At 38.0% G+C, this 13,790-nt stretch overlaps 1 protein-coding gene across 2 annotated transcripts in view; it reads left to right on the top strand.

Moving 5' to 3' along the window:
- Positions 1 to 7,824: 7,824 nt before the first annotated feature.
- Positions 7,825 to 13,790, top strand: part of LOC150105312 (uncharacterized) — a 121,459-nt gene continuing 115,493 nt past the window's right edge. The window contains exons 1-2 of one of the 2 annotated variants that reach the window (XM_090394689.1): positions 7,825 to 8,187; positions 12,064 to 12,203. In XM_090394689.1, coding sequence (XP_090250815.1) covers positions 8,109 to 8,187; positions 12,064 to 12,203 — 219 coding nt within the window. In that variant the 5' untranslated portion in view covers positions 7,825 to 8,108. Of the gene's footprint in view, positions 8,188 to 8,969; positions 9,697 to 12,063; positions 12,204 to 13,790 lie in introns of those variants that run through there. The other variant, XM_090394690.1, reaches the window with a different exon arrangement.

Genomic DNA, 13,790 nt, shown 5'->3' with positions numbered 1-13,790 from the left:
CATGTTGCCTAACGACTGTTACTTAATAAAACAGCAAGAAGATTACTCAGAGAAGATAAGCGGCTAAATTGGGCCGCATGACTAATATTTCTATGGAGCGATTAAAATCACTATTGTCCAAGGATAACTAGTAACAACTAGTAACATTACTGGCTTAACGGGTGAAGCAAAAGCTTTTCATATTCCCGGCTATCTTAATAGAGACTGTGAGTAGAAAGAGTTTATGAGCTAATTGCTCGCCCTCAGCAGGCTAGGAGATTAATCCTCAGTGAGGGGTTTGAGGATGGCTTTTGGTCTTTTGTGCTTCGAGTAGTCCATAGCATCATAGTCAGCAGCCAGTTGGATCAGTCTGTTAGGGTGCACAGTTGCCTTTGAAAAGAATTTGGTTGCTATAGTCTGCATGAAGGTGTAGATATAGGGGACCTCCGTGTCCCGGTGCAGTCGGACAGTTCGGACGAACCATGGAGCGCCCAGGATCATTCTGAGACACTTGTTCTGAATGCGTTGTAATTTAATGATATTTGAGTTTGAAGTATGGCTCCAGGCCGGTGAGGCATAGGTGAGTATTGGACGAACCATCAGTTTATATATGAGAAGTTTGATTCTGGTGCTCAGCTTACTGTTTCTGTTTATTAGCGGATAGAGCTGGGCTATGGTTTTTGACGTGTTTACACAGAGAGTCTTGATATGGGAGTTGAAAGTCAGTTTTCTGTCCATTACTACACCAAGATATTTGATCTCTGTTTTCCACTGAATTTTTGTGTTAAACAGGAGAATATCTTCATTAGGAAGCACTGATCTTCTAGAGAATAAGACGGCTACGCTCTTCTGAGGGTTCACCTGGAGTCGCCATTTGGCAAAATATTGTTCTATTTGTAGTAGGTTTTCTTGCAGTTTCTTGATGGCTAAATGAGGCTTTAATGATCTGGCCAATATCGCCGTGTCATCAGCGTAAAGAGCTTTAATTGAAGATAATGGGTTGTGTGGGATATCATGCAAGTATAAGGAGAATAAGATCGGTGCTAATAAGGATCCTTGTGGAACTCCAGCCAAGATGTGTTTCTGTGCAGACACTACTCCACTTAATCTCACTTGCATGCGCCTATCGCAGAGGTATGTCTTGATGAGTTGAATGATTCCGATTGGAACACCGGATGATATAAGCTTGTATAGCAAACCATAATGCCAAACCTTGTCAAATGCACTGGCTAAGTCTAGGAAAACAGCCCCAGTGCATTGACGCCAGTTGAAACCTGTAATGATATGTTCCACCAATCTGTGTATTTGTTGAGTGGTACTATGCAACTGTCTGAAGCCAAACTGCTCCTCAGGCAGGATGTTTAACTGGAGTACTGAATCTTGAAGCCTAGTAAGAATTACCTTCTCAGCAATTTTTCCGAGATTAGAGATGAGACTGATTGGTCTGTAATTTTGTGGCAGAGTGGGATCCTTTCCAGATTTATGAATTGGTATTATGTACGCCAGTTTCCAGTAGGAAGGGAAATACTTGTAGTGAAGTATGGAGTTGATTATGTTTACCAAATGAACAATAGCTTTGCGAGGTAGAAGTTTTATAACTTTGTTGGAGATGCCGTCGGGTCCAGGAGCCTTTTTATTTTTGAATTTCTGAATAATAGCATATATTTCAGCAGGTGAGGTGGGTGTGATTTGAGTAGAATGTGTGGGAGCAGACTTGAGTGAATATCTGACATTACGGTGTATCTTGTAGATATGACTAATGTCAAGGTGACTGTATGCAGGTTTGCATTGATTTTCAAGATGATTCGCTATTGCCTCAGCTTTATCAGCATCGGTGTGGATGAGGCCTGAATCTGTTTGCAGAGGGGGAAGAGGTTTGTTTTTGTTCTTGATCTTACGGATAAGATTCCATACAGAGTGGTTATCAGTGGAGATGGAGGTCAGTTTTTCTTCCCAGAGTTGAGATCTATGAGTTGCGAGTGCATCTCTCACTGCAGAATTTAACCTATTTAAGATCCGCTTGTCTTGTGGTGCCCTAGTGTTGTGGTATCTTTTCCTAGCCCTGTTTTTTTCCCTAATCAGATTCATAATATCTTCGGGCAGATGGTTGGGTTTGTGGGTAGTTACAGGGGTAGTAACTGCTGCACAGGCTGCTGTGATCTGTTCTGTTAGATTTTTGACAGCTATCTCAATTTCCTCTTTTGATTTAATGATGGGAACAGGACCAATATATTTTGGAAGCATCTTGGAGAGCCTTTCCCAGGGAATAAATGAGTGAGGGGGTGGAGATAATTTTTCAAGATTTCCTAATTTTAATCGTATTGGGTTATGATCTGATGATAAATCATTGATTGTCATTAAATTGTATTGGAGTCTAATGTGCTGCAGTATGGCAATGTCCAATACATCAGCCCTACCATAAGTGTTGTGATGGGTGGGATCAGCAGGGCCTATTACGTGAAGGTTGTTGAAATCAGCATAGTTCTGTAGTATCTGTCCATTTTTGTTAGTGGAGTGGCTATTCCAGGTAGGATGTTTGGCATTTAGATCCCCTGCCACAATGGTAGGCTCTCCAGTATCAAATATGGCATTCAAGTCAGAAGATAGTAATGATTTTTGTGGTGGATGGTATGCTGCAAAAATTTTTAATTTGCCTACTGAGCTCGTGAGAATCTCAATGCCAGTGACCTCAAGAGTGGAGGTAGGAGGAAGGTTTATGGAGTGATGTGAGATAAAGTTCTTGATGAAAATTGCTGTGCCTCCACCTCTGTGGGTTGATCTGTCAGTTCTATATGATTGATATCCGTAGATTTTGGGATTGTCTGCTGGTCTTAGATGTGTTTCGTTTAGTAATAGAACATCTGGCCGATGCCTATGGACAAAATTTTTAAGTTCTAGGATCTTATTTCTTAAGCCGTTGGCATTCCAGGCTATTATCTCTAAGGATTCTGGTTTTAATTTTTTACTGTTCATTAGTGAGCGCTGAAATGATGACTTGGGTGTCTTTGAGGAATCTGTTAGTAGAACTTTGTGAAGGATTAGATCTGCTGAAATCTAATAGCATATTTGCCAGGGACGCGGTGATGATAGCTGTCAAATTTGGGCGTGAAGCTGGCTGTTCTAGGGATGTCTGTTTAGGGCGGGTTACATCCGCATATGACCTGGACTGCCTTTTTAGAGTTGTTTTTTGAGGGAACTCAGTTTTCGGCAGATGGGCTTCTGAATCTTTATTCTGAACTTTAGGAGACTGTGAAGTAGCTGCAGATGTAGGTGAGCTAATGGAAGGAGAGAATGTTCCCTCTTCTGACCTCCTATTACGTGGATTATGTAAACATCCTTTGTAGTTGGATGTGTGAGGGCCGCCGCAATTGGCACATTTAGCCGGGGTAGATTTTGGTTTAGAGCAGGTGTTCGTTGGGTGACCAACCCCACACTTCAGACACTTGAACTCTGCCCTGCACATTTTCTGGGCATGCCCAAATTTTTGACATCTGTGGCATTGCCCAGTAGAAGCTCTCTTCCTTAACGGTTCTACCGAGATTTTCAATCCACAGATGGTTGTCAAGTCATATATGTGTTTGTGGGCTTGACTGATTTCGATCAGCACCAGTGGCATTGGAGTCTTGTCCCTCCTGGTCATTCTGCTGACCTTGATTGGTGGTAAATCATTCGAGTGCAGATCTGCAATGATTTCATCTATGGAGACATCCTCAGGTACGCCTCTAATTACAATCTTAAGATTTTTTTCGGAGCCGAGCGAATAAGTATGGTACTGGACCCCTCTAGCATTCAGTTCTGCTGTCAACCTACGGTAGTCTGAGACAGTGTTGGGGTGGATTTTGACACCATCTGTGATATTCTTTGCATTGTTGTACGAAATCTTTAGGTTGTACATCATGTTCTTTATTGTCATCCATTTTTTCTTCTCACGCAGAATAATCGGGGGATCTTTTCCCTTGCGGAGGTAGGAGAGTCTGCAGCAGAGCCATCTTCTACTACAACATCCATTATTGGTGATTCAGAGGTCGCGGTTTTTCGCTTTTTGCTTGCGCGAACCTCCTGAAAATTAGCATCAGCATGGTCAGTGCGGGAATGATCATCAGCCGCCGCTGATTCCTCAGCAGCGCCGCCCTGAAGCAGTTCAAGAAGCTGAGCATCGTCAGCATCAACCTCTTGGATTTCATGAACTACTACCTTGCCAGGCCATTTTGTGTGGAGCAGATTTCCAATGTGCTTGAAAATGGCCAGGAGCTGTTTAAAGGTGAGGTCCTCGTACGGTACATCTGTGGTTGGATCCGCAAGTTGTTCTGCGGAGCAGTACATGCTGTCCATTTCCACCGCACTATGGTAATAGACAGTTTCTATAACACAATGGCGATGCTGATGGCAGTAAGCCTAGCGTATCGCCGTTGTTTTAGAAAGAAAAGGTTAACTTACCTACTAGATAAAGCACTGAGGAAAATATGTGACTAATTATGGTAGCAAGCAATTAACTACTAACCCTAATGATTAAGCATAACTATAAATCGCTAAAAACATATCAAACCCGATTATAATTCACTATCAATAATACACGACACTGAACACTACAACACGAGCCGCCATCTTTTTTCACGCCAAATCCGAAGCCCAAGGATAACTCTAGCGCATGCGTTATTTACACAGTGAATTTATTCGTGTCGCTGGTGCAACGAAAAAAAAAAAAATTACTTGTCATATAAAGCAGTAGTTAGAACTGCCCAACTTTAACAAAAATTAAAATTCTTCAACAATATTTTCTCAATAGTTTTCAATATATTAAATTTTGAAAAACACATTGATTAGTGGTGTAAAAAAGATAATTATCATCACTCTTTATAAGACTTTCCCATGACTACATCTGCACCACCATACTGAGATTTGGTAAGCAAGTTTCAGAATGATCATTTGTATTCTCTCCACAAGAGGATATAACTGGGAGTGACCAAAATGATAATTGGTCTATGGAATGCTTCCCAAATAGGATACATTAATAATTTGTGATTTTTCAGAACTACTGCTAAGTGTCATGGCATGAACTTTAGAACACCTTTCAACGTTACAGGATATATACTGTACAACATCATCAAGACTACTTTACTTACATCCGAGAGTGTTCGGAGGTGAAGAATTCAGTCATCCCCCCCCCCCATCTCTCGATCCTCGTAATTCCATAGCCGATTGAACTCAAATTCGGCGATCATCTTAATTATAGCACTGCACTAACAGCGTACAGTAATAGTAGTTTCTTGGATACTGCCACCCTTCAACCAGTGCCTTACAATCAAGCTATTTCGAATCTCGTCAGATCACGTCCCTTCCTCATATCAATCAGCAACTTCGAATGAACAGTGGATCATATACATGTACATCCATTATCTTGTATACTCAGTGATGTAGCTAGAGATTTTGTGGCCTAGGGCGATCCCTGATTTTGTCGCCCGTCTCAATACACATCAAAAATAGTACAAAAAGTCAAAACGACGTATAGGGAAATAAATTAAAACACTATGTTTATTTTTGAAGAAAAACTTCAATTTCAACATTCTAAAATGTTATTTTTCTTGTTTTCTGTTAGCAAAATCGTCGATGACATTGGCGAAGTCTATTTCATAATAATGTAGGCAATTCTTAATCAATTTTATTTATCTGCAAAAGTTCAAAAAGGTTAAAAGTGCCGCCTGGGGCAGACCACCCACTCCGCCTCCCCCTAACTACGCCACTGTGTATACTGCTTCATGGTGATACAAGTGTAACGGTGCCGAATATAAAATAATAGGACAGTCATAGTATTTGACTGGACTGTATAAGTTCAGTCAAAAATCATTAAAGAAATTTTATAAAGTATATGCAGAAGTAATTTTTCAATACACTACAGGAATAATTATGCTTTTTTTTTTTTTGCTGGGAAAATTTTGAATTGGTAGAATAAGTTGTCAGAGGTTGTTGTCAGTACCGTCTACAGGGCGTAGCATAGAGGCAGTTTGCCTCACGGCGCGGCTTAATAAGGACGCTCGTTCAGCCATATTGCGGTAGGCGCAGTCGCTATGCTAATTCATGTTAGCGTAGCAAGTGCGGAAAGAAGTTTTCCCAAGCTTAAACTGGTTAAAAATTATTTTCGAAGTGCAATGACCCAAGAAAGATTGGTTGGTCTAGCAACTATATCGATAGAGGCGGACATGGAATATAATTTAAATTTAGAAGAGCTTATAAACATTTTTCTTATGCTATATCCCCATAAAGCAAACATTTAATCAACATTATTATGTAATCGTTTTCTCTTGTAATAAAAAGAAAATAGCAATTGGAGAATTCCATAGCCGATTGAACTCAAATTCGGCGATGGCTTAATGAGGTTGGTTGTTATGACTACTCTTAATACATATATCAGGAATGTGTGAATAATGGCTAATATAGATTTGTCTTAGGAATTCATGGGAATGACTGCTAGTTACAATAATAACAATGGCAGTTTCCATCAAAAGATTGTATAAAGTGGTTTCAGGCTGTGATTCCATGCCTGCCATGTTCTAATAATAATAATAATTTTTTTATTGTCTCAGATACATACATACATATTTTTTTGATAATAATAATAATTTATTACACATGATACATACATTACATAGTTTTGATTATGTATGATACAACATTACATACATTTGTTTACATATGAAAGAATATTACTTACATTTGTTTACTTATGATATAACATTACATACATTTGATACATTCATGTATTCTGATAATAATAGTAATAATAATAATAATAATAATAATAATAATAATTAATAACATATGATACATACATTACATATGATACAACATTACATATATTTGTTTATATGTGATAGTACATTACATATGATACATTTATTTTTTATTTATTTATTTTTTATTTATTTATTTTTTGATCTTGGATGAGATGGGATGTATTTTCTCAGCCTTCATCCTCGAAGCTTATTTGTGAGCTTATCTGAGGATGACACCAATTATTATTTATTGGTTTATTTGCTGTGTTGGGAAGCTATGAAATCAAATCTATGTTTAATTGGCTTGATTTCCACTGCAGCTGCTGATTGAGAAATTCGCACGCGCACGCACATACACACACAGACAACTTGGAATGTCTTGATGCGTCGCTAAACTGGAAACGTGAACGAATATATTGTGTTTCATCGCGTTTGTATGGTATTTTGGGTACGTGTTTCTTGTTCATAGTATGTCCTTAGAGCTCTTTTCAGGCTATTGTAGTTTGTAAGATTTCTGTATTCAAAAGGTAATTTGTTTATCATGTCTGGGATGTAGAAGTTTCGCGTGGCCTTTCCGTAGTGATTATTGTATTTATATGTGATATAATTAGTTGTCTGAGGTCTTGTTATACGGTATGTATTTCTGACTATCCTGTAGTTGGCATTGGAATAATGTTTCATAATTCGAAATAATGATTATTATTAATAATAATAATAATAATAATAATAATAATAATAATAATAATAATAATAATAATAATAATAACAGCTGTCTATTCAATCTCCAGTTGTTTTAAACTGAACAGTAGACCGATATGACGAAGCTGATATGCATAATTCTTTTACGAATGTACCCAAAAAGTGCAAGTGACAAAGAAAATAATTAAATAACTCTGACATTATAAACGAAATAATATATTTTTATCTATGTTTAACATTCTTATATTAATCGTACATGCAAAACACTCTTTAAACTCTCTGTAAGTGTAGTTGAAGACTCTCTCTCTCTCTCTCTGTAATTAAATGACAGTTGTAGATAGATATATTTGGTGGTAAACTAATACATGTTGTATACTTCTGTAAATGCATCCTCCATTCTGCGACAAAGTACTGTAATAGAGCCTGCTTCTAACAACATTCCATTCTCTAGAACTGTTGATTTATGTGTTTATGATACGCGTGTGTGTGTTTATGCTAGCCTGCCTGCCTGCTTACACACTTGTTTCACGTGGTCTCTTGCGTCTTGAATTGCTTAATGGCTTCTTAGAGAATGATGATTGCTTCGGGACTGTATTTTGTTGGCATCCCTATCACTTAAAACTGTGATTAGTTAATGACACTACATATAATGCACACTGTATGGTAAAGGAGATTAAAGAGCACGGTTCTGTTAAAAACATGAGCACTGGCAAGGATGAAAAGTGTACTTTCTTACAAGGTTAGTGAATATAAGTTAATTTAAGTGTAATATTCGAGTTGTATTTCGAAAAGAGAAAATTCTCAGTTGGTATCTGGGATAACTGAATTGTAATTGTTCTTTAAATGAACTGCTGTGTTATAATAGTTAAAGGTTTGGTTTCGGGAAGAGTGCTTTGCGCACATTGTAAATGAATGAAACGGAAAGATGACTGTGCCCCCTCCACCCGCTCCCGCCACACTTAAAGTATTTATTATATAATAAAAAGTTTTAAAAAATACATTCCTTGGCATATCGTATTCAAGAATGGCAATTTTTTTTTTCAGTTTTTGAACATTCATCTCCCAACATGCAACCGAAATATCTAGTTTTAATCTTGTTAAATTATTTATTATTATTATTAATTTTTTTTTCTGGGATTAACACAAGAATATAAACAAAATATAAAAACATGAAATGAAATAGGAAAATTTACCTTATTTAACCTTATGGGAAAATATACATAATTTGTTTTTTAACAAATGATATTCAAAACTGGTATTAGGAAGATTGGGAGTGTGTGTGTGTGTGGGGGGGGGTAACTATCCCCCTTCTCCGATAACCGAAATATCAAGAAAACGACCCTAGATGCGTTGTATCACGTGGTGGATATTATCACCGGAAGTGATTTAGATGATCGCTTTATATTATACATACTGAGGCCTTTTTTTTTTTTTTTTTTCAGGAATAGTGTTTTGTTTTTTCGCGAAGGCTTTTTTTTTTTTTTTTTAGTGGCTCTTGGTAGTAGTTTCATGAAGAACTTTTCGTTGTACTGTTTTATGCTCGTTTGGTTGTGGTAGAATCTTCGTAGCTCAGTCTATATAAACGAAGCCTTTTGGTCCGAAAGACTTGGGTTTGATTCCGTATGTAACGTAAGAAGCCTTTATCTGGCTTCCACTACAAACAACTCTGTTTTATTTTACTTAATTCTCCTCTTCTACCTTTTCGAGGTTTTTTCCAACTATTCTTGCAACCGCAATTCGAGGATAAGGTGGTTAGTCCCATGCTTCTCAGTGTGTCCTATGTCTGTAGATGCATGTGCTCACGGTTTGCCTGTTCGGTGGGACGCTTTTGAAACCGTTTGAAATTGAGATTACATATATGGGCCACATCCACTTAAAACTGTCAATGCATTATAATACATTCTGGTGTCATGATGCACTGGCAGTGTTCTTATTTTGCAGCCAACTTCACGAAATAAGTGACATTACTAGTGCATTAAGGTTGCAGAGTCCTGACTCGTTTCCATCATAAGCCAGTTTTTAAGTGGATGTGGCCCATATATGTAATCTCAGTTTCAAAGGGTTTCAAAAGCTTGCAAATCTCCTTTTCTCTTTCTGTTTATGCTAATTTCAGCACTCCCCCATTCCTAACTCATAAACTGTTTAAAGTAAGAGTATACACCATTTTCTTGATCAAGTTGGTCCAAAAAGCTTCTTCATATAGTACACGAAAAGGATGGATTGCAACTTAAATCACCATCATTAATTGGTAAGGAATCATGTTTGGCTGAATCAACATCCTAATTTATTGTATGCCCCCATTAATTTAACGGTGTTGTGCATGTTTAGAATTAGTGAATGAAACCAGCATATGTAGGGGAAAAAAGTTTGTTTTAACTTAAATTGAAATGTATTTTCTAGTTTTCATGTCTTATTAGTATGATATTAAATGAAAACTAAATGAATAAATTGAAGTACAGGGGAACCTCAGTTGTCGAACTCCTCTCATCTCAAACAAATCGGTTCCCGAACATATTTTCCAAACCAAAAACGCACCGGTTTCCAAACAGAATCTCATTTCCTGAACAGGCAAACCAGCAACCACGTGATCCCCAGGCTGAGATGTACAGTGGAGAGCATCCCGCCGCAGCCCTCCTCTCAATCCAGACACCTGCTCAAATTTGCAGTGCCTTTTCTTGATTTTCTTTGTGTTTTGCTGTTTTTTTTTTTTATAAATTATTATTAAATAAGCCACCATGGTACCAAAGAAGGACAGTGATAGCAGCAAAGTGAAAAGAAAAGTTGTTAGAACCACAATAGAGATGAAACGAGAAATGTTATCCAAACATGAAAATGACATTCGTGTCTCAGATCTTGCTATGCAGTTTGGTATGGCAATATCAATGATCTGTACAATACTCAGAAATAAAGAGGTGATCAAGGGAGCTGATGTTACAAAAGGAGTTAAAGTTCTTACTAAACAAAGATCTCATGCGATTGAAGAAGTGGAAAAATTGTTGCTGATTTGGATAAACGATAAACTTAATAAGCTTGGGTAGCCAAGCAATTTTTTTTATTCAGTGGATCCATGAAGTCTTTGCCCCAAATGTGAGAAAATACCTTCAAGATAAAAATTTTCCATTAAAATGCCTTCTTGTGATGGACAATGCTCCTGCTCACCCTCCAGGCTTGGAGGACGAGTTGGTGGAGGAGTTTGATTTTATCACAGTGAAGTTCCTATCCCCTAACACGACTCCTCTAATCCAGCCCATGGACCATCAGGTCATTTCGAACTTTAAGAAACTCTATACCAAAGCACTTTTCAAAGGTGTTTTGAAGTGACCTCTGACACAGAATTAACACTCAGAGAATTCTGGAAAAATCACTTCAATATCCTCCATTGCTTAATATTCTTGACAAAGCCTGGGTACAAGTGACTTACAGGACCATAAACTCGGCCTGGAGGAAATTGTGGCCAGACTGTGTAGCAGACAGAGACATTCAGGGCTTTGAGGCTGAGTATGTTGTCGTTGCCGATGATGTTGTGTCTCTGGGCAAAAGCATAGGCTTGGAAGTTGGCAATGCTGATGTGGAGGACCACAGGAATGAGCTCACCACAGAAGAACTGGAACACCTTCAGATGGAGCAGAGCAAAAGATGGTGATTGAAGAAATGTCTTCAGAGACAGAGGAAGGAAGGGAGGATTCCTAGTTCTTTGATCAAAGAAATGTGTGTGAAATGGGATGAGGTGCAAAGTTTTGTGGAAAGAGATCACCCTTTTTCATCTATATTTTATCTATTTATTGTGTTTATTCTTTTCATAAGATTTTATACATTTTCATTAGTTTTGTATACAATTTTATGCATGAAGTACTGTCGTAAAGGTTTAAATAAGCAATCATCTGGGGTTCGGGAATGGATTATTCCATTTTACATTAATTCTTATGGGAAAATGGTTTCGGCTACTAAACAGCCTTTAGAAACGAATTGTGTTCAACAACGAGGTTCCACTGTAGTACTGTTTCTTTGTTTTACATTTATTACAAGGCACATTTGTTAATATCAGAGCAGTATTAAGATGTACAGATTGGCATTTGTGTGTATCTGTGTGCGTGCGTGCGGAGGGGTGGAATTATAAACAATAAGCTTTTAGCATTTCTTGTTTTATCAATATAATTTGTTTTCAGTTCCACTAACTAATAGCAGTTATTTTAAAATTATAATTTAAAAACTGATATACAGAAAGGCACTTTTTTCTTGTTCTATGTATCTGAAAATTAACAGAATTTTCTATTTATTTGAATAGAAAATGCTGCTATTTTTCCTGCTTATCCGTATTGGCTATTGATGCAGTCTATCGTTTTGACTGTGCAGCTTCTCAAGTAATAAATGTTAAACTGATGTAAACTATTTAATTTAATTGATCAGTACTATATAATATATTTCACATTTTGAATTCCATATTTAAAATAATAATTATAACAATTAATTTAAATATTGATTAAAGAATCAAGAAATTAGATGTTAACAGTTTTGAAATGCTGGTCTGTTATGAAATTATACAAGTGAAATTATAATGCTAGTTGTATTAATTAATTAACATGTATACAGTAATTATCTTGAACTTCATTTTTAGCAGGAACAATGCAGGCTGATCAAGAGGCTCCACATGGTCATAGCCATGATGGGACACATGGCCATACACATGAGCACATGTCATCTCCAGGAAGTTTTTTGAAACGAGAATTGGCTAAGACACGTGTGGATTTTAATCAGGTGATGGAGAAGTGATTTTTACTTTACACTTTAAGGTCTATAATTTTATTTTTGAGCCCTTTAAAAATAATAAAATTTGAATATTGGCTATTCACACTGTCTATTTTAATTACTATTCATATTAGACAGAAGGGTGGCTAAGAGAATACATGTGCTTGATCATCAGAGTTCAGCTGTCAGTAAGCAGGAGAGTACCAGTGCCATCATGCAAAGGAGTGTATGTGAAGATAAACAAGTGAATTCAGTTAGCAAGATGCACATCTATACCCTGCTGACTCCAGTATTAACACTACTGGGGTCAGCACTTTGTTAGATCTTGTATTTTGGTTTTATGAGGCACTTCTTACTGCATCAAACCATCTATTTGTGACACCCATTCTTTTTGTGATCCTGTTACCTTTTGTCAGCCTGATTGGTCGAGTGGTTAGAAGATTCACTCTCCAACCAAGAGGCTGTCGGTTTGAATCCCACCATAGGCATGGATGTTTGTGATTCTCTTTAGGTGGGAGATAAATGTCATTGCCTGGTGTGAGACAACTGTCTTGCTTATTGGAGACCTGAAGTGGCTTGAAAAAGTTCCATATTTGGTCTCTAGAGCAAGGCTTCTGGACTATGTAAAATAAATTAAACACACACACACACACACACACACACACACACACACACACACACACACACACACACACACACACACACACACACACACACACACACACACACACTACCAATAATTGTCCAGAACTTTAGCAATTTACAATTGATACCAGTAGGCAAACCCTAATATCAGGTATGTCTGCCTTTGGCTTTGATCACCTCCTGCACTCTTTGAAAGAGGCTTTCCACCAATGTGTGGTAGACATCAAGTGGAATTTGTCTCCATTTCCCCATCAAAGCAACACTGAGTTCAGCAACAGATCAAGAGGACATGCTGCTCTGGACCTCAATCACTGCCCCAATTCGTTCCACAGGTGTTTGATGGAGTTGAGGCCAGGTCTTTGCACAGGCCAGGGCAGTCATTTAATACCTATCTCTTCATTCCATAACAGTTGCAGCTTCATGGCATGGGCCATTGTTGTCTTGATAGTAACACTGGTCTGTTCCATAAAAAACTCCACAGTGTAGGCAACGCCTGATTATCCAGAATATCAAGGTACTGAGCTGCCTTCATGGGAACCACGGACGACGACCAGTGATCCCACTCACCCCAACACCATTACTTCTCCACCACCAAACTTTACTGTGGGTACAACAGGTCCACCAGTGTGTGTGTGGCAGACATCAGGTAGAATTTGTCTCCATTCTCCCATCAAAGCAGCACTGAATTCAGCAACAGATCAAGGACATGCTGCTCTTAACCACTGTGGTAACAAACATTCACCAGGCTGCCTCCACATCCATACCCTGCCATCAGATTGGAAACAGGTGAACATTGATTCATTGCTCGAAAGTTCTGTTTTCCACTGGTAAATTGTCCAGTTCACACGTTCTTTGCATTAGGCCAGACGATCCACCTTGTTCATTGTTGTGATGTTCGGATTGTGTGCTGCTGCTCTTCTGTGGAAACCCAGTAAATGGAGTTATTTTCAT

The sequence above is a fragment of the Typopeltis vanoorti genome, chromosome 6 (genome assembly GCF_054136105.1).
Source record: "Typopeltis vanoorti isolate ZY-2024b chromosome 6, IOZ_Tvanoo_1.0, whole genome shotgun sequence".
Lineage (NCBI taxonomy): Eukaryota > Metazoa > Arthropoda > Arachnida > Uropygi > Thelyphonidae > Typopeltis > Typopeltis vanoorti.
This window is presented reverse-complemented; position numbering and strand designations above follow the sequence as displayed.